This window comes from Amphiura filiformis, chromosome 17, assembly GCF_039555335.1.
Source record: "Amphiura filiformis chromosome 17, Afil_fr2py, whole genome shotgun sequence".
In the NCBI taxonomy this organism is placed as follows: domain Eukaryota; kingdom Metazoa; phylum Echinodermata; class Ophiuroidea; order Amphilepidida; family Amphiuridae; genus Amphiura; species Amphiura filiformis.
In genome coordinates, this window is record NC_092644.1 from 20,286,009 (window position 1) to 20,313,753 (window position 27,745).

Here is a 27,745-nt window from a genome sequence, read left to right on the forward strand (position 1 = left end):
GGAATAATAGTTTGGTTGATTTTAGACATTTCAAGTGATCGGTCATTGTTGTGTTTGTTGCATGTAAAATGCATAACTGTGTATTTGACACAGGACATATGTTGCATGTGTTGCACTATGTGACATGGGGCGGCCGAACACAGGGTTTGTGTTTTGTGTTCACAGGGACCCATCGCACCTGACCATTGTGATTGACTGATATACAGAGCTGAGATCATTCCTCCTTGTCAACTTTTTCTTCTCGATACAAAAGTAAAGGATATCCATTAATGCTCCTGCTTTCAGTGTGCTGTTCTTCTTTTTATCATACTTGTCTCATGCCTGATTAAATAGAGTTCTGTAGATCTACTTGCAGTTTTGAATTAAAATTTTTCTCTTTATTAAGCAAAACATAAGCGGTGCTGTAATGTGTGATTTAGGATTGTTGAAAATGGTCTATGAACATGGCTGTGTAAGTGGCATGGATATGCATTATCAATGTTTAAAGATGGGTGACCTGATCAGCAGCCTCATCCCCCCATTGTTTTGTATCAAAATAGAGATTTTGGCATCAGAAGCTAGCTCATATATTTCTCATAATTCCAGTGAAATTTTAGGACCAAAAAATATTCCGTTTAGATGCTATGAATGAAAAAGTGATGACCTCATCCCCAATTGTGGTATACCACACATTCTGTTCTACGGGCCATTTTGAAACATGTTTTTACTTCTAATATCAAAACGGCTTGTGCAAATTATCTCAAAAGTTGGCAATTGGAATATTTTTGTACAGGCCTCAATGTGAGGTACAAAACACAATACGAAAAAATCTGATCACCTACCTTTAACTGACACTAGCATCTTATTATGTGAATAAGAGTTCCTACCTCATATCAATTAAAATCTGTAAATTTTCAGGTGGAGAAGCGGGAACTAACAGGACGTACACTGCTCAGCGTACCCGGCTATGATTCCAAAGTGGAGTTTGGTGTGCTTGTGTACTTTGCATACAAGATTGAAGGATCTGGTAAGTTTATCTGTTGGACAGTTGGGAGATTGTGATTTTCCAGTATGGCTTGCACCTAATATTTTATTTTTTTTAATATGTCTGCCATGAATTCAAAGGAATTTCAATTCAAGGTAAGACATGTTGACAAATTGCAATCTCTCCATTGGGCTTTTCCAGTTGAAATCCACACTACCCCTGTGGAAGATTTTGGAAATATCTTCAACAGGGGGAGTATGTTTTATAAGTGTAATTGGTCAGAGTTAATCATTTTGAAACCCGTACTCCCCCTGTATTATGGCTTTACCTATATCTCCCACAACTGGTGTGAGTATTTCAAATCATAGAAGTTGCCCAATTGTCTTTTCTATTCAATACTTATACTCCCTCCGTGGAAGACTTTTATAGCTAAATTTATTTTTCACGCTTTGCAAATTTTGAACTGTTTCCTTTGTTTTTAAATTCTTGATTCTAAGTTTCATTACATTGACCAATACACAAAAGGAATATGTTTGTGTGTTGTTATTTTCGCGGTAGCAGCTTGGATCATGAAAAGTGCGAAAATAAATGTAGCGCGAAAATTTCCACTTTTACAGTCATTGTTATGTAAACGCATCCCAAAAAGAAAGTATCCAGTTTGATTTTGGTCAAAGATGTGGTCATAAATCAAGATCTGTCAAAAGTATGTTACAGATAAAGTTATTCCGCAGAGTTTGATACCTCATTAGTCCAAATCGATGCAGAATTGATGACACAATGACCTTTTGAATGCAATCATCTCAATTTCAAAAGTTGCAGTAAATTCCTATTGATTTGGTTGTGCTACTCAATAAGGGCAGCGATAGGTCAAGGCTAGGGCGCATCAGAATCTCGCTGAGAGCATGGGCCGCAGATGTCTGACAATCATTGATGCAGCAGGAGGACATATCCCATATGGAATTTGAAGAATAAACAGTAAAACATTGAGGAAGGAAGAGTATGTATTGAATAAAACACATGAAGTGGAGTCAAACAGCCTTAGACCGTCTCTGTTATTGTGTACCTTTATGAAGAATCTTGAGAAGCAGGAGAACAACATCGATCATAGGAATTACTGCAACTTTAAAAATTGAAGTGACTGCATTTAAAAGATCACTGTGTCGTTAATTCTGCATCAATTTGGACAAATTAGGTATCAAACTGTGCGGAATAAATTCATCTGTAACATACTTTAAGTAGGTCTTCATTTAAGACACCCTTCTTTGATTTGTGGACAAAAAGCAAACTGGATACTTTCTTTTTGGGATGAGTTTATATCAGTATATCCAATATCTTTTTTCAGAGAGAATAGAAATAACCTAGTGAAAGATTTTCACTGAGGGATTAGATACAGCTTGCAGGACCATGTTGTATCTGCTCAATGAAGTGTTCACTTCTAGGCTAATTTTATGGTACAAAGGATGTTGTACAAATTACTATAGTTATCAATTTTAAGTATAGTGACAACACCAAGAAAAAGTTATGTTGTTACGCCGCCCCGTATGCTTGAGATTTTGCTGTGGCACATTTTAGTGGATCCTATGATGAGTATGCTAAGCTCTTTATCCTGTGAGAGGTTTAGGAATGCTGAGCTTCAAAAATGTTGATATAAACTTTCAAAAGGTGCATTATGATTATAATTTTTTTTTATGGGGATTGGCATCAGTGTAGGTGGATACGCTGTAGTGCAATGGAAGAAAATACAGAGGGTAAAAATTAATCATCCTCTTCGTAAGATGAAGATCAAATCATTTGATGAGTAGGTGTATTCGTACACTAGTAAATTTTTAATGGCAGAGGTTTATTTTTACTGATTAAAAGTTTCTGTGATGGGGTATACATTTTCGCCCATCATAAGCCGAACAAACTGTAGATTTGAATTAAGTCTATTGAGGAATGTCTGAAGAGATTATGCAAGAAATTATTTTTGGTGGCAAATGGTTTACAAATGTGAGCATACAGTATCTCGACATTACTTGTACAGTCATAATTTTGCTTTTGTATCAGCCTGCACAGGCATACTTTGACTCTTGGGATAAAATTCCATCTGACATTGACCTATGACCTTTGACCCTTTGTTCATTGTGAAACACAGAGTGTTAGATTTGTTTGGATGTTCCCAACAAGCAACTTGAAGTATATCTCCATTGAAGACTTCTCTTTGGTACAAGAAACTGACTTGTTTCAGATTATAGTATGCAAGATCAGTGTTAAATTGTGAAAGTTGGTTGCTACAAGCTGCAGCACTCCCAGCATCCCAACAGTTCTTGAGATGAATCGCCATATTTTGATGTTGGTTGCTGTCCACACAGCTGGAAGTCACTGTAACATTGAATAAGTAGTTCGCATCTGGTCTTGACGGCTGCATGAAACCTTGTGGTGGCTTGCTACGTGTCAGTTGGTCTCTCCTGATCTGTTGAAACCATTTGTTGGGAAGCTTGGCAGGTTGTCTTGATTTGTGATTTATTCGTACTTGGTGACGTACTGCTCTTACCAAAGTCTCATCAGTGAGGGCATTTCTTACAGTCATATCCATGCAGTATGAAGTGTTGCCAAGGTAACTGAACCACAGATCCTTTTGAATTGTTAAATTGCAATGTGGCTGTTGATGATACGCAGGGAGGATATCTATCTGGCAAAACCTAGTGGCAGTATCAATAATTGTACTTCCAGATCTGGACACTGGGTAATAAAATGCAGGATATGCTTGTGGTTTGGATGTTGCATCGCTATATGCCCCAGTTGCTTCAATCTGTATGTGGAAAAGTAAATTCCAAGGTGTAATTTTGCCTGTAAGAGTAAGACAATGAAAAGAGAAGTGAAAATAGTAATATAGCATGACAAAAACATTTACACTTCTCACCTCTAATATGACTGACAGCTGGAGAAAAAAAGGATTTGAACCGGAGACCTGAAGGTTTGTGTAGAACGTGATTTTCTAAATGAATTCCAAGAACAAATTGTGTGTGTATAGGATTTGCTATATTGGGGTCAAATGAGGTCAATCTGCACATATACTAGTAATAGATCATAACCAATGTTTGTTCAAATACTTTTAATTTGAAAGGTCAGGTGTGTCAAAGTTCACCCAGGTAACAATTTTCAGAAATTTTGGAAAATGGGTTTGATTGGGCAGATACTTGCTTGAAGTAGGAGATATATTAAAAAATCAATCAGAGATACTTTAAAGGTCAAATTATAAATTGTTCCAATTTGACTGAAACTTGGTGGAAATAACCATGAGGATGAGGACATGCTAAAATTCATCCTTTTGATGTGGATCCATCTTTTCTATTTTATAGCCACTACAAAATGAGTGTCAAAAATACCCCTCCCCCATTGTATAGTTTTTGGCCAACACTACCACAACTTTAAGCTGATTTCAATCAAATGTTCCCCTATAGAAGCTATCTGAAATATAACATTTTATAGCCCGGGTTTATAGCCCACTACAGTTGTGAATGAATACTTACCATTTTTATCCAGATCACCATAAAGTGGTCCGGATACATAGCTGGAGTAGTAGTCTGAATGGACAAAATATTTCATGGTTTTGCTTCAACAGTTTCAGTCTTGCCATAGAAGTGTGTATATGCTGTGCACTTCCAATTCAGCACCAGGCATCTAAATATACTTGTGATAATACCAGCATGCCATGTGCAATACATTATGAGATAAACAATGCAAAGCTTGTGCAAAGTGTACTTTGATGTGTACTATATACATAACAAATTTGTTCTCTTGTTGTGTCAATACCTTAAAGCCATAATATACAATTTGGTCACATTTGTATTTGATTACTTTTTGCCAAATAGTATGAAATGGTATTAGCAACAACTGACAGTTAAGTTTTCTAGTCATTTAAAGCTGAAATAATAAAGCTCACTTACTATCTTGACCACTTAAATGGGGGCGTTTAATGTCTTATTTAATTAATTTGCTCTTTTGTCGTACAAACACAACAGATTTGGCCGATTCCAATTGGGTGTAAGTTTGTGTAAACATTACAAATATGCCAAGAAAAAAAACTAAATTCATTTCAAAAGATTGTACATTATAATTGAATTGCCAATAGATATCATTTTATAGACACTGATTTGTATATGAAGTTGCAATGCTCTTTGATTTACAACTGGAAAGAAAGGATGACTGAATTGCTCTATGAATATATGTTTTAAATTCTTTTATAGGTATATGGTCAATTCCACCGAAAGCGGGACAAAATTCTCTCCATGTTAACTTTCCACTTTAAAATGTCATTAATAAAGGAAATCACGTTATTGATGGAGCATATCATGTCACGTCCAATGTGCTCTCTTTGTGCATATAGGCCTTTACTAGCAAGTCATACCAGGGGACAAGTTATGATGGCTTAAATGAATTGGCGTTACCCACGAATCCAAAGATAAAGCACCATATATGTCATTGAATGTCCTTCAATCAAAATGAAATTATTACCGATAGAAAGATGTTTGCATGATCTCTCATCATATGTAAAACGATTGAATTCCCCAATGTTTGTGGACTCTAGAGGCCATTAAGTCAATTTGGCTAATAATTTTGTTACCAGCGTATCAAAAATAAAATGATCGTTCTGAAAATGTTAAGTGAATATGCCATAAATGACTATATCATGAAACGAAGTTTCGTTCTATAATTCTGAGGTCCAAGTGATTATTTTATGCAAATACATTTTACCCATAAAATTCCATAAAATCTAATTTGACGTTACCCACGTATCAACTGTTACCCACGAGTCCAGCAAATATAATTGCCATAACTTAAATTAACATTTAATGACTTTGGACACTGAATTTAGTTTGACAAGCGCTTAAAATTGTAAATCGTAAAATATCGTTCACCGCTTTAAAAAAGAATCTACGACGGTTTAAACTTTTGTTACCCACTTAATCCCGAATAGATGCTAACCTTGAAAAACAAGGAGATTGTTTATTTTAAGTTTAAATCAGCACATATTCAAGCCATGGGTATGCTATAATTTTTACAGTACTTACAGTTTATGCACCTAAGAAACGCATAAACCCCAAACGGTACTATAGTACTTATAGCTTTACCCATTTAATTGGCGTTACCCATTTAATCCAAGGATTTACTCAGTAAATTATATGTTTCTTATGCATCTTAACATTTTGAAAACATGCTAAATAGGTTCCAAAACAGTCCTCTTTAATAGCGTCCTCTTGAAGGTATACTGAAGCTGTATCATGAAGTTTTGATTGATTATCCTAAATTACCATTTTTTGGGTAAATGCAATTGGTTAGAGAAACGGGAATCATTGAAACACAATGGAGGAATAACCGCATGATGGTTGCCAACCTTATGTAATATTTTCTATTTTGCCGCTACCAATACATACCTTCAAATATGTGTTACCCACGAACATTTTGGTTACCCACGAATCCCTACTTAAATTATAGTTAACAATGTATTGATAGTGTTTTAGTACATAGGAACTGTCAAACACGATTTAATAGAATATTGCTGCATGAAAATATGGAATGATTTTACTAAAATAATAATATAAAACTGTTTGCTCTGTCTATTTGAATTTGGCAACTTCATTATTCTCAAAATTTTTATACCCAAAATGCCATAATGATCCATTCTAAATATTCCATGTAGTTTGTATTTTGATTAAAATTCATTTTAGTGCCATTGCAGCCTGAATTATTGACATACGGAAAAGTTTTTTTTTTTTATTTAAAAAGTTAATAGGAATTGCTATTTTCCATTTTTTTTTATTTTTTAATCCATCCGAGATCCTCATCCTACGACTATATACAAAACTTAACTTTATATTTATATGAAGCATTTATTCTAACCTTTCAAATAATAGAGTAATGTTAAATGACAGCCACTTTGGAAAGAGTTCAAGAATTGACACAATCTTAACTGTACACCTGGTTCTTTCTTAAAATTTGTAATAACCAAAATATTTCTTTGTAGATATATGTAATAAAATTCTATTTTACGCTCAAAGTCTTCACCGATTTCTAGTGTATATGAGTCACACATAAAATATTGAAAGATATTAAAGAAAGTGAAATTTTATGGCGTACAACAGGTGAAAAAGGCTTGAATTGTGGGTAACATGCATATGCGCATTTAACACTTTATTTGGTCTAGCAAGAAATGTCATTTTTCAATCCGATGGCACTTCCACCTGATGATTCACTAGATATGATCGTTTCATTTGATAAGTCTAGAATTGAAAAGGAAAACATTTTCAAAATGGCCCCCAGAGAGAATTTTGTCCCGCTTTGGCTGGAATTGACCATATATATTTTTTCTTACACCAAAAAGTCTTTTTTCTATCAATCCACACTTGATTGGAATAATTTACCATCCCAAATCAAAGCTATTATTGACAAAAATACTTTTAAATATGCCATAAAAAACACCTTGCCAGAAGTGTGTTAACCCAAGAGTCAGCTGCATTTGTGTAACCTGTTCCTTTCTGTCCTTTTGCTTGTTTTGTCCTCCGTCCTAGGCACCATCTTGTCTTTATGTTGGACCCCATTGGAAATAAGTTTACACATTTGCAGCTAGACTTTATGGGTTATCCTGGCATTTCGGCTTTTTGGTGTCTTTGCTTGTACCATGTATTTCATATATAAATGCTAAATTTGTGATAATTTGTGATTGATTATATTTATTGTTCTTGTCGATTTTGCCGAATAAATATGAATGAATGATGAATGAATGAATGAATGAATAGGTAGGTAGATTTAGCACAACAATTTCAAACAAAGAGCTTACAAGAATAATTTAGAATTAGCCTTCAACACTACTTGTTTATTTCACTTACTGGGAGCACTCTTGAGGAACTTACTGTTCACAACTTACTTACATTTGCAAATATGACCAAAATTCCTTAGAACTAACTTTTTGCATATGTATTTCTTTCACTGCATGGCCTACTTTTGTTAGGTCAAAAGAAAATAGGTAGTCAGGTTATTCAGCTTTCAGTTGTTTTTAAATCAGAATATTGTGATTAACAGTGTCAAAAGCCTTTCCTAGGTCAAGGAATTAATGTAATTGACAATTTACCCTTAAAAGTATACAGATTTGGTCTACTTGATAAGGCTGAACAAAAATGTTTGTTATATTATTCTATAGCAAGTTTTTACATGTTACAAAAGCTTAATGTTGGAGGGGGGCATGAGCTAGTGGTGTTTGCATTCAGATATTGGGGCAAATAAAGCAGACACACAAGAGGAATGGTATGGGTTCTCTATAAAGGAGATCACAAGGCTTGATATGTGGGTTTCATTTCTGCCTCATCATGTGCATGAATTAACTTTGGAGAGGGAAATGGTTTTATATTATTGGTCAAGTAACTCAAGAACCGCAAGACATATAAATGTGCTTATTGGCTTCATTGACTCATTTCCTATAAGATCAATGTTAAGAAGCGCATATTTAATTGATGAATGTTCTCAGTCATCCAGTTGTAGTAACATCAAATTTGGAATTAAATCAAAATACTGGACTTACTATTTTTAGTAATGCTATGTTGCTTGTGATACCATGACACTTCATCAGGCAACCACCCGCTTGATTGGTTATAACACATTGGTCATGTCACATGACCAATCCAGCGGGTGGTTGCCTGATGAAGTGTGATGGTATCACATGACCAATCCAGCGGGTCAGTTGCCTGATGAAGTGTGATGGTATCAGACGCAACATAGCATTGCTGAAATTATTAAGTCCAAATTCCAAATTTCAAGAACACTTTTAGTTAAATGGCTGAAAGTTTTAAAAAATGCAGCTCCTGCCATCCACCCGCCTTAAAATGTTTTGAGTCCAGTCTATTTATGGCACAAAATCAAACTGACAATATCCAACCTGTCCCTCATGTTTCTGTTGGCATTCATTTATTATGCACATTCAGATTATTTCATAATTTTGCCTTTACATGATTACTCTTCAACATGCTTGGACTGTTGGGATAAAACTCCATCTGACATTGACCTACGACCTCTGACCCTTTGGTCATTGCAAAACACAGCATTTTAGATTTACTTGGATGTTCCCAACATGCAACTTGAAGTATATCCCCAATTACAACTTCTCCTTGATACAAGAAACTGACTTGTTTCAGATTGTAGTATGCAAGATCAGTGTTAAATTGTGAAAGTTGGTTGCTACAAGCTGCAGCACTCCCGGCATCCCAACAGTTCTTGAGATAAATCGCCATATTTTGATGTTGGTTGCTATCTGAACAGCTGGAAGTCACTGTAGTGGTGAACGAGTAACTCTTTTCTGGTCTTATTGGCTGCTTGAAACCTTGTGGTGGCTTGCTGCGTGTTAGTTGATCGCTGCTGATTTCTCGGAACCATTTCTCCGGAAGCTTGGAAGGTTGTCGCGTTTCAAAATCTACATTTACATCGTGGAATACCGCCTCGACCAAAGGCTCATCTGTGAGGGCGTTCTTTACAGTAACATCTTGACAATATGAAGTGTTGCCAAGGTAACTGTACCAGTGATCCTTTTGAATTGTTAAATTCCAGTGTGACTGTTGATGATACGCAGGGAGGATAGTCATCTGGATAAACCTAGTGAATCCAATAACTGTACTCTCAGTTTTGGACACTGGGAAATAAAACGCAGGATATAATTTGGATGTTGCATCTGGATTATGTGGCCCAGATAGTTCAGTTTCTATATGGAAAAGTAAATTCCAAGGGGAAATTTTGTCTGAAAAAGAAATAAAAGAGAAGAGACTGTGACAAATTATTTAAAGAAATTACAAAAATGTTTACATTTTTCACCCCTAATATGACTGGCAGCAGGTGAAAATCTTAGATTTGAACCTGGGACCTAAAAGTTTGCTTTTCTGTAAGAAGTCCAAGAACAAATTGTGTACATGGGAGTTTTGATGCTCATGCAGACACACTAAATGTTTCAAGTCAATAACTACTACAATGATAAGGACATACCAGTGGGTGGGTGGGTTGTGATACAATGAAATGCCCATAGTCAGATAACACAAAATTTAACACAAAAAAAATCACAGTGGTTTATAGCGCAGTGATTTATAGTGCGCTACACACGGGCACAATGTCTAGATGTTGATCCACAAGCCTCAGCACACTTTATACATTTACCTCGTTGTGAGGTTGCTGTGCAGCTTAAGAGCTGTTACGCATTTTCTAATCTACCCCCTCCCCCTTCATGTTGTTGTTTGGCCAGCACCATAGCAACTTTTGGCCTATTTCAATGCAATGAATACAGTTAATGTCTATTGCTCAGAGGAACAAGTTGTCAAGTTTAAATCTGAAATGTGCTATGGGGAGTTATATATAATATAAACCTACCGTTTTTATCCAGATCATCATAATGGGGTCCTGATACGTAGCTGAAGTAGTAATCTGAATGAGCTAAATATTTCATGTTTGATACGTCAATTTCAATTCTGCCACAAAATAATCTACTGACCATGCAGCTACAAGATGTTCCAATCTACTAGTCTCAATATCAGTATGTGCACTACATTAATACTGTTAAAGTGAACATTTTCGCGCTACATTTATTTTTGCGCTACATTTATTTTCACGCTTTTCACGTTTCAAGCTTCTACCGCGAAAATAACAATGTGCGAATATATTCCTTATGTGTGAAGGTCAATGTATGGAAACTTCGAATCACAAATTTAATAACAAGGGAAACGGATAAAAGTTGGCAAAGTGCTGAAAATTAATCGCACAAAATATTCCACTTTTAGTGTATAGAATGCAAACTTTGTGCAAAGTGTACTTTGATGTCAATGTTGTTACATATTAATATAGGGTGTCTTGTTGACAATCATATTTTTCAAGTGATAATTTAATTATAGCTACAGTCCAGGAAAAAAAGGTTGGCACACTTTGCCTGTCTTTTGGTATATCTCTGCTCCTGCACCCCCAATTCAATGTTGGACCAAGCCATGGTCCACATGCTCAACATATCACTATAATACAACTGAACGATGCTGGTAAAATCTGTAGGCTTATAAATATACTTTATAACTTGATTTGATTTGATTTGATTCACTTATGTACATGTAAATAGTTTTGATTGTAATTATTGTAATGTACATAAGTTTGATTTTGTGTGCATGTGTGTGAGGGTTTGTATGTGTGATATGGGTGTGGGAGAGTAAGGGTGAGAGGGATAAGAGCGTGGGGGTGTGCGTGAGTGGGTTGTGTATCTTTTATACATTGTACATTATTTTATATATATTGTTTCCTATGAGTAATTGTTGTTGTTGTTGTTTTAAATGTATTTCTTTTGTCTTTTATATGAACGCACCGCCAATTTAGGCGTGTGCCACTGATTCAAAATCGTCCATTCAAATAAATAAATAAAATAAAAAGATAAATATGTCACAAACTGGGATTGTCATAGATGGACAAGAGAAAAGGCATGGTTCAGGGGTTCAAGTCTCGGACAAAATGTTGGCTGTAAAATAGGTTCTAAGCAAAAACAAAAAATCTGTTCTTTTTCTTGGTTTTCCTCATTACGTTGACACAAACTTGTCTATATGATTGGTTGCAATGTAATCTGCTGCTGTCATCTAATTTAAAAACATGGTTGACTTTGTGGCATGTTTATTTTGTTCTCCCAAATGAAAATGATTGCCAACATGTATGAACATATGTTGGGGCATGGGTCTGCTATACTGCTCATAAAAAGTATTGTTATACTTTGAAAAAAGAAGGAATTTCAAGGTAAGAAAAAAGGTACAATTCCAAAACTTGAAACATTTCCATTGTCATTTCAGTACAAGTTGCCACAATAACTTTTTTGTGTGTGTGTATTAATATCGTCCAAAAAAAATTCCCTCTTGTTCAAGCAGGGATAGCACTAGGTTTTAAAACCAGGGGTTCTCAGAACCCCTGAACCCCCTGAAAGTGTTAAAAATATGCGCTCAAATCCTAAAATGAGGGGTTCTCTAATCTGTCAAGTATTGAATGTACCGTTTTAATATATCAGTATCAGATTTTGTGATTTTGGTTACAATGAAAAATGATGTGTTACCTGTACCATAGTTAAGCAAGGCCCGAAAAAAAACACAATCTCACGCTTTTCATGCCGCGATTCTCGCTATTAACCAACTATCGCACTTTTTAAGAAAGTTCCCAAGCAGTGTACTTTAATAAAAGTGTTGCTTTATGCCATAAAAGTTCGCCGAATTCCATAAAACGCAGTTCAACTTCGGCCATGTCGGCAAAGTGCAGAATTCAACACCATTGCAAGCACATGGAAGCTATGCTTTACTCAATAAAAAATGACATTTCATTGCAAATGAGTTCAAGTTTAGGTCAAATATCATGATATTTACTGAATTCCTGGAGTATTTTGACTATAAAACATAATTCAAGGGCAAATTTTTGTCATTTTTTTTTTCTACGGCCGATATCATTGCGTCGTATTTCACCGATGACCATGTGACATATCTCTACACACAACCTGCCAAGCATTTCTTTCCGATCGCTAGAATTAGAAATTACCAACTCACGTACGTGACATCATTCAGTACTGCAATAACTCATCAGCAGTGATTCTAGACAATATCGCAATCTGTGTAAATATGCCGGCGGTGTGTATTTTATTTCTATTTTAATTTATGTTACAATGCTACGGCGACTTCACTTGAACATTTATGTTACATTGCATTTTATGTTACATAATTTCTGGACGGGCCGTAAATATTGGAGATCGAAGCTTTTATTTTCTTTCACATGTTTTCATTTTTCTCATGCCGCATGAAAACCCCTGAACTGGTATGCAAAAATGAATATATGCGCTCAAACTTCAAAATATGCGCTGTACGCGCAGAAACGCAGGTTAGCGCGACCCCTGTGTTCAAGTGTACAATACTTATTGTGTGCTGTTTACATTCTTACATTAACATTTTGTAGATTCAGGCTATGCATAATTTAGCCTGTCCATGAAAAAGTACACAGATTTGGTCTAATAGAAGAAATACTAAAGTTCCATGTAGTAGTTAGACTATGCCATAGTCGAATTTTGAGAAATTTAGAAATAGGCCTATGTTATCAATCTCGATATTATAATGTAATAAATAGTCTATAAACAAATCTAGTTGCCCTAGATGTAGGCATTCTAAGTGATCATTTGTGTCCTGCCTTACTTTTGTTTTTAATATTTTTTGAAAGAGGGCTCCCTTCATGCCTACCAGTGATTTTCTAGCAGTCTGTTTTATTTTGGAGAATTGCTCACGTTACTCACGAAAAATACGACTATGGACAAACGATTGCGGTTAAGTCAGTGACGCTACATGAGAATAAAATTGGCTCCACCCCTTGACCAATCAGAAACAGCGAATAGTTTCCGTCTCGTCCATAATTGTACAGGGGTTCTTGCATTTGGCAAAAGATAATACAATTTATTTAAAGAAAAATCAACGGTGGTGCAAATCGATCAAGATTATATTTTGTATTTACTGTGATAAATATCGAATAATAACCCAAATAAATAAGAAATACCTGTATGGAAAAGTCAAATTATACAACGCCAACTATTTGTCATCCCCGTGGGAAAGTGCAGCAATTTATTTGCCAAAATCGATCAGTAGGAGAAAATACCCCTAATTTGCATATATAGCATCTATCTTGGCCTGTTTACAGGTATCACAAACCTCACTTGTGTAGTGCACACACGGTGACAAACCCACAACTGAGTGCAAAATATTGGCATGAGACAGGACATTGTTTTTAAAAAGAGGCCGGCAAGACACAACACAATGTTGACTTTTCTGTTATTTTAGGGGGCTGGCATTTTTTTTCGGAAGAGGGGGGTCATAGATTTTTGGAAAGAAAAATAGGGGGGTCATAAAATATTTGGTGAGATAGTTTGTTTATTTTTAATTCAAAAAGACTGATTTCAATACAATTTTAGTTTGTTTAAGGGCTAAGGTGTATTGGTGGGGGGGGGGGGCATAAAATTTTGTTGCCGAAATAGGGGGGGGGCGCAATTTTATTGACGCGGATGTTTTGTTAATTTGGAAGAAAATGCTGGCCCCCTTAATTAGCACTAGTTACTTCAGGTGCTTTTGATATTTAATGGCATGCCGAAAGACGGAAAGAGCCTCATGTCCGAAATTCTAAAATAGCTACAAATATAGACGGATTAAGAGAGGCATGAACTAATTTTCCCGTTATTATGAAATATTTATCTTTAAAAAAATGAGTGCCACAATAATTTAATACTCCGCACAATCGTTCTCCATGTGTCGCGAATAATTTCTTTCCTTGAAGACAATATTGTCCCTGGCTAGAACTATCGATGTAAATGCATTCATATTTTGCTTCCCAAGGTAAACTCAAATTGTGTGCTTCTTCTAGTCTGGGATTTCCCACCCGACAAAAAGTCCTAGCAACGGTGCTGCTTTGGTAGAAAATATATTTCCCATATTATATCTAGTTGGTAGCTTAGGAACCGGGGCTAGAATACTTTTCACCCCCGCCCCCCCCCCCCCCAATAATTTCAGGTGAAGTGAAAAAATGTCATTAAAATCCAGGAAACTAGGTATTTTTGGCAAAATTTTCTGACCTAAAGAATGGGTCATCAACAAATTCCATTTGTGAGCCCCCCCTGCTAAAAATCTGGGTAGAATGGTGAAAACGTCTTTACAAGCCATGGAATGATGAAGGACTTCTTCCTGAGCCAGTTTACAATTTTCACATCCTAGTGAGAATCCATGATGAATCGCAGTTTGTTTTGTATCGCAACCGGCCTCATCAGCAGAATTCCCTGAAGAAGTCTCGGGTGATATTGGCCATGTCATGGTCCGTCTCTATTACAGTGGAGCTAAATAATTATGTTTATAAATTAATTTAGGTGTATTTTATAGCCGGTAGAGACACACTTTTGAAGTTATTTACCCGATCAGGATTTATCCACACACGTACATTGTACCACACATGACACGTGCATGAACGTATTTCTTCCACGGTTCATCACATATAAACAAACTTTGAAGTTTTACCGCAAGAGAGCCAAACACCACGGGAACAGCATAAAATGAGGTCACAATAATGCAAATGAAATTGATTACTATCGGGAAAATGGTAAGGCCCCGCCTACACAAATGCTGCATCACAATTGGTTAATTTATTTTTATGAAATGCATTACATCATGCTATTCTTAGTAGGCCAAAAATCCGACATTCTTGCCATAGGGGCCTGTGTTAAGCATTTTGACCGCAATCGAATGTCAGTAGTTCACTTGGGTATCAAGCTAACAGAGGGCGTACGGTGACTGAATAGATCAGGAAAATCTATCAATTGTGCACACAATCAGAGTTTTTAAAAATGCAAAGGTAATTCTGAATATATGCACAATGGCAAGTGGACTACGGAGAAGTCTATGTAGTAGTAGTCATTTATAAATACAGCTGAAATTATTTACCTTATTGCGTATTTATGTTATACACACTGACAATATACAATGTGTGCCTCATGTTTTGGTTTGCATACAAAGTCATGAATATACAGGTTCTTCATAATTTGGCCTTTCCAAGCACACTCTTTAACGTTCTTGGACTGTTGTGATAAAATTCCATCTGACATTGACCTACGACCTTTGACCCTTTGGTCATTGTAAAACACAAAGTGCTTAATTTGTTTGGAAGCTCCCAACAAGCAACTTGAAGTATATCCCCAATTACAACTTCTCCCTGATACAAGAAACTAACTTGTTTTAGATCATAGTATGCAAGATCAGTGTTAAATTGTGAAAGTTGGTTGCTACAAGCTGCAGCACTCCCAGCATCCCAACAATTCTTTACATGAAGGGCCATATTTTGATGTTGGTAGCTGTCCACGCAGCTGGAAGTCACTTCTGTAGTGAACAAATAGCTATTGTCTGGTCTAGGTGGCTGCTTGAAACCTTGCAGTGGCTTGCTACGTGTTAGTTGATCTTTGCTGATCTCTCGATACCATTTGTCAGGAAGCTTGGAAGGTTGTTGTGTTTTAATATCTACCCTTACAAGGTGGTTTACCGCCTTAGCCAAAGGCTCATCTGTGAGGGCGTTCTTTACCGCAACATCCTTACAATATGAGGTGTTACCAAGGTAACTGAACCACTGGTCCTTTCGAAGGCTTAAATTCCAATGTGGCTGTAGATGGTACGCAGGCAGTATGGTAATCTGACAAAACCTAGTGAAAGCATTAACTGTAGTTCCGGGTGCATGTGCCGCGAAATAAAATGGAGTTTGTATAACGTGTGATGGTACTTCTACATGTGCTGTATCTAGTTCACATTCTATGTGGAAAAGCAAATTCCAAGGCGAAATTTTGTCTGAAAGAAAAGCGAAAGAAACTAATGGTTAAATTTCTCACTCCTAATAGGGATGCACCATTTGGCTTCAAAGTTGTTGGAAAATTAAAAAAAAAACATCCCCACTACATGAACAAAATGAAAACTTTCCACACTATCATTAAAAAGAAAAAACTTCAACATTTCGGTCAACATGTATTCCGCTCCTGTTTCCGTCCTCATACCTGTATCATTTGCAATAAAAGCTTCAGTAGAAATTACGATCTCGAAAGACACCTAAACACGATTCACTCCGAAAATACGGAAGACCCTCGGCTGAAAGAAAGTTCAGATACAGAAATGGATGACACCGAGCATTCGGATGAGAATTTGGATCATTCTGAGACGGAATCCTCAGACATGGAAGCGCCAGAGGAGGAGGAGGAGGGCGAGGGCATTCTGACGATGAATCTAGTTCCGAGCTTGAAGATAATACCGCTTTTCAAGAATGGTATCAGCAAGCATTGGATGAAACTAAAGAAATGAGGGATGAAAAATACCAGAAATATATCGACTGAGGCATGGATGAAGAACAAGCTCGTGAGAAAGCCTACACGAAAACATTATGGGCTCTTCAACGGATCTTTTTTGATCAATACAGAACGCATCTGTGGAGTGGTGTTCATCTACAAGACGACGAAACACATCAGGAGATCATGGAGGATCTTGAACAGAGAATAGATGATGGAAAGGACATAGACAAGGCCATAAAGAGGGTGCTAACGAGAAATCGACATAAATTTGACGGTCTTTTCCTATACGAGGAGAGTGATGAAGACACGGACAATGAGAACAATGATTGAACGATTCAAGACAATTAACAAAATAAAATTTTCGTAATGATCGAAGATTGAAGGGAAGCAGGAACTTTAACAAGCATTGAGTACATTGTATTGTGATATAAACTATGTAACTATTATTGTATGTGTATCTATATGTAAATTTGTGTATAAAATGTATAAATAAAATATGTATATACGAAAATATAAAAGCAAGCTTCCATTTGTCTTTATTACGCGGTTGTTATACTCAGAGAATAAAACTGACGAAGAAACCGAATAAAATACTATCAATTATGTGTATAAAATACCGTAAATATATACCATAAAACCTCTTAAAGTACCCCATTATACTACACTCCCAGAATGCGCCATAGAGCTATAAATAGATTACGTCATAAGGGAAATCACGGGTGAACCATACTTCTAAAAATAGATCAATAGATGACCTCTGAGGTCACAGGAGTTGCTCCTGAAAAATCGCTCCTGAAACCTACCGTAAAGGTACCTTATACACTACTGTCCTTTAAAGGTACCACGGGAAAATTCGCATGATAATACAATAAAACGTGTGATAGGTATGAATGGTTGTGGAATCAATCTATAGACCTGTCCCTCTGTCATCTTAAGTTATCTTAGAACTGTCCTCCAGCATGGCTGCCAATTCAATTGTCATACCATTCCGGTTGGTTTATTCCCGGGGGGCACTGGTCATTGACAAGGGGGTATCATGCGTGGCCAAAAATTCACGTAAAAAGGGTCTTTTTTTTTTTTTTGACACTGTACGTACGTATCGTGAATAGGGTGTCAAAATCACCAAAATCAGAGAAAAAGGGTATCTTTTTTATAACAGATTTACGTATAGGGTCCGTCCAGACTCCAGTCCTTCATAAGTTTCACAGCCTTCATGTTTATCCTCAGACTCGACTGTGAAGTTCTCTGTTTAGCACCATAAAGATTGCCGACTTTGCCAAGCTTTGCCCTGGAATATTTTTTCATTAACCCATTCAATGCTACAACCATACAACATTCAATGGTGATGTACACATGACATGTACATGCACGTGGTCATTCTGATAAATGGAAGAGTTTCAATTCTCCTTTTTAAATTCCTTTAAGTGTTTCTCATTTCATTTTAAAATGGTTATTATTATTTGAATTTTCTATCTTGTATTTATGGATAAAAATACAGATTTCTCAAGCTAATTTTCAAGTTGTATTTAATCACGAATATACGGATGAGGATCGATCTGACCTGTGACCTTATATCCAAAATGCCTGTGCCCATATAAAAGCATGCATTTATTATCGTCAAAAACATTTTTGTCACAATAAGTGAAACAAATTTTAAACTTTTAGATAAATTATGAAAACATCAAATGAATAAAAGGTAAGATGGATATGGTGCAGATTGACACACAAAATACGTTTTAGGATTGGTATCAAAATTCTGCAGTCATACTCATACATGAAACCTGCAATCTTGGCTGAACTGATTGAGCACCATGGGTCAGTCACTATTTAGGCCTACTGACAGATTTTCATCCAAATACTTATTCAAATGATACCACTAATCACCCGATTCCTTCCAGAAGTACTTGTTGTCATTTTAAGCTTTCAAAATAAATTTATTTATTCATCTTTTCACAATATAGGCAGGCCTTAAAAATAAAAACATCTGACCACTATTTAATGATTTTCGTGTCACTTTGAAACATGATTTGTAGGACTATAATAATATCTAGAGGATGGAGAATAAATCGTAGAAACTTAAATATGGCCTTCAAAAATGTTGTAAAATAATTTCTTGACTTCGTTTTCTCTATTTTCTTTTCTTCATTGTTTGATGTTTTTTCTTACAGTTTTGTCATATTTCTTTTCATTTCATTCCCCTCCTAGGATCTCTGGTCCTATAGGTCTATATTAGCGTAACGTTTATTATAGAATTTTAAAATGGCTCCTATTCTGGTAGCATCGTGGTTTCAATTTCCGAGCCATTCTGAGTTATAATTTTAAAAAAACAATGACAATGTGGAATGTGGCTTCAAGTACTATTTAAAGGAAATACTTGCTTAGGGTGTTCAAAATAAATGTTTTACTTGCTTAGGGGTAAAAAAACAAACCAATACTTGTTTAGGGTAGTAAATTACACTTGTTATACTTGTTTAGGGGTGTATTTTCGGTCCTTGCATATACTTGTTTAGGGTGCTTTTTGAAACTCCATGGCCACGCATGATACCCCCTTGTCAATGACCAGTGGCCCCCCTGGGGGTTTATTGCATACACTCTGTAGTCGCCCCGGGGGCATTGCATTTTCCGATAGCGGGTGTTTATTAGAGGTAATTTTTATAAGGATAATTCCAGTTAAAATCATTAGGTAAGTTTAAAACTCGCACTGAAATGACGAACTATGAACTTTAAGGAACAATGACTTCCGCTTCACTTCTGGGTTTACAATTCGGCTCTGATGGCTACCCAGTCGCAGTCATTGACAAAACGTAAGTGTTATGAAATTTTACCCAGGGAATTTACGTACTGTTTTCATGAACTTTTCAGGTGAAATTTGTAGTATTCCAGTCAAAACATGTAAAATTAGGGGTGTTAGTTTGAGGGTTGTTTTCATCACAAAACGGCTGGGGCGTAGTATTTGAAGGGGCGACTATTTGATGAAATACGGTAATATCACAAATAGATCTCCTGAACTTTGTGTAAAATGCAAAAATCTTTTGAGAAACAAAATCCACTTTCTAAGCGGACTTGGTATTGAGCTTTATTGTAGTAGGTGGTATGGGGGTGACTGAATATACATGTACTTACAGTTTTTATCCAGATCATCATAATGTGGTCCTGATACGTAGCTGAAGTAGTAGTCTGAATGGGCTATATATTTCATGGTTTTGCTTCAGCAGTGTCAATCCTGCCACAAAAGTACACTGCATGCCAGTTGAAATCCAAAAGCTGCAAGAGATTATGATTATACTGTAATCGATATATCTCTATAGTCTCACGCCTGTATGTACTACCATTATCAACCCAATTAGCACCCCCTCTCCTAATAAGGGCCCGTACAGAACTTTTCAAGTGTGTCTAAGTTCCTTTTCACAAATATCCAAATAAATTTGCTATCTACACGTTCCTGCTTAGAATTATGATAATTTTGCTGCATTGTATTTTTAATGTTACATGTGTAAATTGAATAAATTCCCAATTTTATTTTACTGTTTGATTACTCCCCCTGCCAAAAGTTACCACACTGACTTGAGCACCAGGGCACTTATTACATATGTGATTCGATCAAGCAAATTCAGTCGGAACTCAGAAATGCAAAATTTTTCAGTTTCTAATGGGATAGGAAAAAGCATTTACAAATCTGGATTTTGCAGAAAACACCATTGAAATTGAACAAGCACTTACCAGTTCCAAAGATATGAGCTATTAAAGAGTTTCCAAAACAACAGGAAACAAAAGGAAATACTTACTTTGTATGGCTGTATCTCAAAATCAATATTTCCGAGTTCCGACTACTTTTGCTTGATCGCATCACATATATTGTACTTATGCTATTTGGTATGAGGTATACATGATAGAGACTTTGTACTTTGACATAATAAATGTGGGTGGCTCATCATATCAAAAATGAGGGAAACCCAATATTTGATCAATAAATCAATAACTACTTGCCTTGAGTTGCTGAATTTTCAGTGCAGTAGTTGTAGTCCTTGCCCCTATAATATAGAGAAAAATGCAAAAATAGGCACAAAATTGTCCAGGGGTGTAGTACCACCTTAATCAAAATCATGATATATTGATCCTGATTGTTTTGAAGTTTCAGTGCCAACTTATAAATATGCTTTTTCCCCTTTTGGATTTCTCTCAAAGAATTTTTCGGATGGAAGTGGTTTTCGTTCTGAATACACTTTTAGTGCAGGTCCTTTGGTCCCTGCTGATCAGTTAGTACTGTTTAAGTTTTGGTTTTTTTTAGCTGCAATTTCATTGTCAGATAAGTTTATTTGTTCCCCGTAATAGCCAAATGATGAACTTTGTTGCTGCTCATCCCTTTTTAAGTGATTTTTTTTATTTTAGCTGCAATTTCATTGTCAGATAAGTTTATATCAGAATTATGGATTTGAAAAAGGAGCTATGAAGTAGACTAGTGATCCACTTGTCTCCTCTTTCTTGATCTTGATGACTTCTTGATCAATTTGTTAATAATAATAATAATAAAATTAATAATAATAATAATAATAATAATAAAACATTTCTTTTATAGCGCTTTACACCAAAGTCCCTTAGCGCTTAAAGAAAACAAAATGCAAAAAATACAGGAAACAACAAAATGAAATGTACAAACAAAAAATATGAGAAATCAGTTATTACAAAATGCCAGTGCAATATGTTTTCAAAGAAGATTTCAATTGACGCGATTCCAAATACAGCGCGCCACCTACGATCACGCCTGGCTGATCTACTTCGCGAAGAGCATCATGGGTAAAAGTCGACATCCATGAGTCGTCGACGATGAACCATCGACCCTGGAAACGGAAACGAGTGTTGCTATCGCGTATCGATTACTCAAATTTGTTTATTTACGTTGATGATGATCAGTTGTTGATTCAACCCTCCGACGATTTTTTTCTTCATTTCTGCCTCCTTTTTAAAGTTAATTTCGACAGTCATGGTTTAGGCCTATCTCTGTGAATGTTCAGAGTGTTAGGCCTATTCCCACACAAAATAATGGGCATCAATTAAACTCTTATTTTCAAATTTCTCCGAACTTTCCGAGGCGCTTGGGAAAATACTTTAGGCTCTCGTTTGTAGAAAAGAAAACACTTTCAGGTCTTTAAGCTTTGTTGTAAGTAGGCCTAAATAGACTTGATTAAAAAAATATGATTGGGGATAGGCATACTTAGACCCTCATGCATAGGGCCTATATCCTTTAAAAAACACAATTTTTAAACCTTGTTTGTTTTAAGTAAAGTAGGCCTAGGCCTAATTCTCAATATTTAGAATGACGAAATATTTAATACATATTTTTAACAGCATGGACAGCGTAAGACATTTATTTTTTTAATACGATTAAAACGTTTTCGAATTTCAAATGTACTCTATTCCTATTCAACCATCTACGGTTAAAACTCGATGTCAAAAATGTTAATGTCTCTGATCGACCATCTAGGCCTATAAACCTGATGTCAAAATGTCAATTTTCGTGTTTGGGTAGGCCTATAATAGCAAATGCTTTTGATGCAAGACAATTTCAAACAGGAAATTTAATCTAAAACGCAAATTTGTGCCTTTTTTATTTCTTGTTTGGTTTGGATAACTTTTCCCATAATTATTACCATGCGTGATACATGATTAAGATAAAAGCTTTTGGTTTTCATAAATGTTTTGAACGTTTGTCTTATTTTTATTTTTATTATTATTAAACTTGAATAGATATGAATTAATTGTTTTAAAGCATTTTTCGTGTGACGTTTAAACGCTCTTTGTAGCATGATGTAGGCCTACTGTATGATCACGAAAGGTCGTAAATTTAGAAGCCATTTCCTTCTATATATAGCCCTATAAACAAAATACTTTGGCCCCAATGTATAGGCCCTAATGTCGGGAGAAAATATATACTTGCAATTGCACTAAACAAATAAACCTGTTAATTTTTAAAATAAACTCTCGTGGTGCAATTCTGTCGACAAAATTACATAGTTTTATGAACCGGGGGCTGGGGGCTCAGCCCCCTCAATAAATTTGGTGCGAGGGCTCGAATAGGCCTACCCTTCTGTATGAATAGGCACATTTTCATTTTCATTTAGGCCTATAATGGCCTCCAAACTACATTGTTAAGCATGTTAAGTTATCTTGTTTTTGTCAAAAACATCAACTGCAAATTGTCCCTTATCTTGCTTATTGTACAGTATATCCTTCACCGTAAATCGAATCGTGTGTGTGGGGGTTGTCCCGGTTCGCCCCTTCAGTCTCAAATGAAGCAGGCCTAAACAATGCGTTCACCCCTCCAATAAAGTCCATCCCCAGATTTGACCTCTTTACTTTGTAGGTTGAGTCCTTGATCCATGGGCCTGATCCATTATTTAATATGCAAGAAATGTCGACCCTTCGAATTTAAACCTTTCCAATTTGGCCAAAGTCCACAATGCCGTAAAGGTTGGGCTACACTACAGTTCAGTTCTTTTTGCAGTGTTGACTTATAATTTCATGAGAAAGAAAAAGAAAATGGGAAAGATTTTAATCTTTCCCATTTTCTTTTTCTTTAAAAAAAAACATGTATAGGCCTAGGCCTAGGTGTTTAAAATTGTCCAATTGAATATTTAGTCGAAAAAGTTTTTGATTTTTCAATGTTGTGCCGACCGATAATATGACTAAAAAGAAACTCATTCCAACCAACGTGTGCTATTTGGGAGTAGGTCTAGGCCTACATTAAGAGTAAATTTCCTTGGGTTATGAATTATTAAAGGGGAAAGATGAAATAAAGATGGTATGACATGCAAGAAAGCGGAAGTAAAAATAAAATATGAAAAAGATACATGAATTAATATTAAAATCGGGCATGACAATTGTCAAATTTAAACCTTAATTGTGACACGATCTGGTTCATGGGAGCCAAAGGAGGTATTTTGGAAAATTGTGTTACTGTAATTATTATAATACATTAGGCCAATCAAAGTCGATTTTGAGTTTCCCGTCACCCGCCCTCACTTCATTTTCTGACCCTCACTTGAATTCATTGTGATTTTCCAAAAAATACTGATAAAAACTTGTTATATTTGCAAAAAAAATTATGAATATCCCTTTTTTTTTTGTGGAAATATCAAAATCAAAACACACATTTTGCTGTCAACCTTGCAGACTCTTTTAATATATAATACTTTTGAATCTCATTTGGGCTAAACATCCATCTTCAAGTGAGTGAGCGGCAAATAAGAACACATTTTACATGCATGTTGGTCATAAAATGAAAGTCAGAAAAATAATGAATAATGAAAAAGTTACCTCACTTGTTTTCAGAAATTATGTGACGGGAAACTCAAAATTGACTGTTAGGGGCCTGTACAATAGGCTATCATTTTAAACTGAAAACACCAAAGGTCTAGCGTACTTGGTTCTAAAGTTATGAAGTTTTTTCATGCATGTTTTCTTGATAGGCCTATGCCTTAAAATAATTATCTTTTAAAATCCATGTAGGCCTACTCTTTTGCATTTTGAAACTTTCTTCATCTTTATTATAATGCTAGAACTATATGAGGTATTGTTGAACTTATGCATTAACGTCTCAAATTGAAATATTAACAAAAAATAAATGTTATTTTTATGCGGTAGACTATGCCTACAAAGTGTTTTTATTGCGATCGTAATTTTTTTAATGTTTGATAGTAATATAATTAAAAATACAAATTTAGGCGAAAATAAAATAAGGACAAATCAAACAATTACAATAATAACAAAAACGGCAAACCAATGTGATGCATGTTTATAAGTAATGAGTATTAAGAATCTTTTTAAAATTTACCTTAATTTCTTTGCTGTAGGCCCTAAGCCTATCCCGCGTGGCGGGATTAAGCGCCTTCGTGCAAAAAAAACCCCCATTTTTAGAAAATGTAGGCCGATTACAAAAACGCAACACCTATGGATGTTCTTAAGTATGCTGGTGTTATATTATTATCGTATTGAACAAACAATAAATTCAGAAAGAATTAAAACAATTTATTCTAATAACCAAAATTAAACCTATGCGTTTTCCATTAAAAAAAAAGGACAGGCCTAGGCCTACTTCGCATTGACTAGGCTCGCCCGTATCGGGCTGAAAAGCATCGTAAAGTTTAAAAACAAAAAAGGGCGGTTTTAGAAAATGGGATAACAAAAAGTTAACACCTAGTATCATCATCATCAAGTTTGCGGGTTTTAGAAAAGGACATCAGTGAATATCAAACTGCAATATTTCACTTCAACACAGAAAATCTCAAAACATTTCAAAAAGTACTATAAAACATTGTGTTTTTAGAGTAATAATCACAAACATGGTCAGCTATGGTTGATGAAAAAGGATGTCGACCCCAGACACGGGAAATGCCAATTTTCACTGCCGTCGTTGGTGGCGCGCTGTATTTGGAATCGCGAGAATTGTTCAAGAGTTGTAGAGTGTTTCATATTAAAACAACAATGCAATTTAAAGATCCATAGTGTTTTTATTTTGCTCTAAAATATATCCACTGTGTGCAAGCACTAATAGCTACTGATAACTATATTGCATATTTGCATAATTAATTAGGTTTGTGTTAATAAGCTACTTTATGATTATAAATACAAATTGGGGACAGGTTCATAATATGATAGTAGTCATTTATTAGTAACACTAAGTTTGGTTTACCTTTCTTGAGACCTACATGTATAGCATCCCTAAGGGGCTGTGCAATAATTATGAAATTTCTGAGCGCCCCCCCCATCCTTCTCAGCCCGCCAAAAAAATCATTGCCCCCCCCCCTTGCACATGCCAAATTGTTGGGGTCCAATTTGCAAACGTTTCTTATTTTCCTAAGCCTTTTAGAGTGTTTTATTTAAAATGCGCCCCATGAATGCATGCCAAAAATCGCTTGCCCCCACCCCTCCCTCGGCTCATAAAACATTTCTTGCCCCCTTCGGCTTGCCAAAATTTCTCACCGATGCCAGTTTAGTCTAGACCTAGCTCTTGATCAGAGCCCTCATTATACAATAGAAGATTCAGTGACCCGAGGAAGCTTACTATTAAAGAAAAATATCTAGTAATAGTAAAGGCCAATGTTAGACCATTCTACAAAAATACTAAAAGCCAGCCTTGAAGTAAGACCACTCCCGAAAGTGTCACTTGCTGAACAAACAATCCCACCAAGTCACTATCCCACCAAACCACTAGCTTGCCTACAAGACTTGTTTTAGAGCCAAACTACAAAAGTCACCAACATGATTCACCAACAATTGACCACTATATCACGGACTATGGGTCCAATGGCACTATTAAACTGCTTAAAAAGACACATCTATCCACAGTGGTCTATCCTACCCCACGAACCGCCAAAGTCCACTTAACCCACGTGAAGCCAGTCTTCAGAGGGGATATGGCATGGTTTTTCCCTTTTTCTTTCTATTGGATGGAAAATATGTCAGCTTTGGAGCAAAGCTATGCTAGACCATTTGTAATGAATACACATACCATTGCACATGATGCACTACGTACCATTTTTATCCAGATCTTCAGGATATGGCCCTAAATTAACATATCTAAATTTGTAGTCAGAATATGGAAAATACTTCATAGTTGTCATTCCAGTTGTAGAGTATTTCTTGTAACATTTAGCCCATTGTCAGAGCACACTCAGCACAGTACACAAGACCTCACTTTCACTTATATTAAATTTCAGCAGTACATTGTGACCTGAGCTGCTGATTTCAATATCATTGTTATGGGTGAACTTTGACATGTTCTTAACATACAGGGTGGATATCATAATATCACACAGAAAATTAAACTAGAGATAATTTGCGCTCAAAGAGCGCAGACAATCGCAAGGCATGTAACCCTTTAATGACCGTTTGACCTGACCTTTGACTTTGTTTCCCTGGTCACGAGGTTTGTTGTCACCGAAATTGCGCCCCCATACCCCTTACAGAAAATGAAATTACAGTATAAGATTTGACCCCAGATAACATTTGACCTGACCCCTGCAAAGTGTTCCAACATATTCCCCGTGGTCATTAAGTTTGTTGTCACCAAGTTTGAGCCTCGTACCCCTTACAGAAAAAAAAAAAATGCATTTCTAAAATTTGACCTCTGCATGACCTTTGACCTGACCCTGCAAAATGTTCCCCTGGTCATGAGATTTGTTGTCACTGAGTTTGAGCCCTATACCCGTTATGGATGTCCAGAAAAGGAAATTATAAGATTTGACTCCAGATAACCTTTGACCTGACCCCTGCAAAGTGTTCTAAAATATTCCCTGGTCATTAAGTTTGTTGTCACAGAGTTTGATTCCGCACCCTTACAGATGTACAGAAAATGCATTTCTTAAATTTGACCTCTGCATGACCTTTGACCTGACCCCTGTAAAATGTTCCCTGATCATGAGATTTGTTGTCACCGAGTTTGAGCCCCATACCCCTTACGGATGTTGATATAATGCAATTGTAAGATTTTACCCCCTTAATGACCTTTGACCCCAATTCTTTGTACAACTTTTAGACACTGGCTAAAGGCGATGCAGGTATGCAAGTGACGACATTGTATTATGTAATCTATGGAAGAAGAAGCATTTTTAGTGAAAATCCCATTTTGGCCATAATGACCTTTGGATGACCTTTGACCTCAAGTTGGTCATGTAACATTTGTGCCCCCACCCAATGGTCCTTGTGACCAAATATGGTCACATTGGCCTAAAGCATATGGCTACGATGGCTCGTTAAAAGTTTGACAGAAGAAAGAAAGAAAGAAAGAAAGAAAGAAAGAAAGAAGAACTGACCAAAAACAGAACACTCGCAAATTGGAAATTTGCGATTGTAAATATAGAGTGGAACAGTTTTAGTCTGTGATATTAATAAAGTTTTAAATTTGTAATTGAATACCT

The 27,745-nt window shown here is 36.0% G+C and overlaps 4 protein-coding genes across 4 annotated transcripts in view; 1 reads left to right on the forward strand and 3 right to left on the reverse strand.

Moving 5' to 3' along the window:
• Positions 1-27,745, forward strand: part of LOC140137438 (valine--tRNA ligase-like) — a 110,673-nt gene that overhangs the window by 25,839 nt on the left and 57,089 nt on the right. The window contains exon 7 of the mRNA XM_072159092.1: positions 898-1,006. Within this exon, the coding sequence (XP_072015193.1) occupies positions 898-1,006 (109 nt within the window). The remainder of the gene's footprint in view (positions 1-897; positions 1,007-27,745) is intronic.
• On the reverse strand, positions 2,841-4,612 carry LOC140138304 (uncharacterized). The gene is made up of 2 exons (XM_072160215.1): positions 4,477-4,612; positions 2,841-3,793 (listed from the first exon to the last, which is right to left on the reverse strand). The coding sequence occupies exons 1-2, from the start codon at positions 4,550-4,552 to the stop codon at positions 2,988-2,990; spliced, it is 882 nt and encodes a 293-aa protein (XP_072016316.1). The 5' UTR covers positions 4,553-4,612; the 3' UTR covers positions 2,841-2,987.
• Positions 8,810-10,487, reverse strand: LOC140138305 (uncharacterized). Its single transcript, XM_072160216.1, has 2 exons — positions 10,349-10,487; positions 8,810-9,728 (listed from the first exon to the last, which is right to left on the reverse strand). Exons 1-2 carry the CDS (start codon positions 10,470-10,472, stop codon positions 8,929-8,931), a joined length of 924 nt encoding a protein of 307 aa, XP_072016317.1. The 5' UTR covers positions 10,473-10,487; the 3' UTR covers positions 8,810-8,928.
• LOC140137435 (uncharacterized) lies at positions 15,225-26,546 on the reverse strand. The gene is made up of 3 exons (XM_072159089.1): positions 26,362-26,546; positions 19,953-20,093; positions 15,225-16,338 (listed from the first exon to the last, which is right to left on the reverse strand). The coding sequence occupies exons 2-3, from the start codon at positions 20,026-20,028 to the stop codon at positions 15,539-15,541; spliced, it is 876 nt and encodes a 291-aa protein (XP_072015190.1). The 5' UTR covers positions 20,029-20,093; positions 26,362-26,546; the 3' UTR covers positions 15,225-15,538.

Bases quoted from the DNA above. Each gene is read 5' to 3' on its own strand.
- LOC140138304 (XM_072160215.1), bottom strand. From the start codon at position 4,552: ATGAAATATTTTGTCCATTCAGACTACTACTCCAGCTATGTATCCGGA. The intron at 3,794-4,476 runs GTAAGTATTCAT...TTACTCTTACAG, and splicing joins TGGTGATCTGGATAAAAATG to GCAAAATTACACCTTGGAAT.
- LOC140138305 (XM_072160216.1), bottom strand. From the start codon at position 10,472: ATGGTCAGTAGATTATTTTGTGGCAGAATTGAAATTGACGTATCAAAC. The intron at 9,729-10,348 runs GTAGGTTTATAT...TTTCTTTTTCAG, and splicing joins TGATGATCTGGATAAAAACG to ACAAAATTTCCCCTTGGAAT.
- LOC140137435 (XM_072159089.1), bottom strand. From the start codon at position 20,028: ATGAAATATATAGCCCATTCAGACTACTACTTCAGCTACGTATCAGGA. The intron at 16,339-19,952 runs GTAAGTACATGT...CTTTTCTTTCAG, and splicing joins TGATGATCTGGATAAAAACT to ACAAAATTTCGCCTTGGAAT.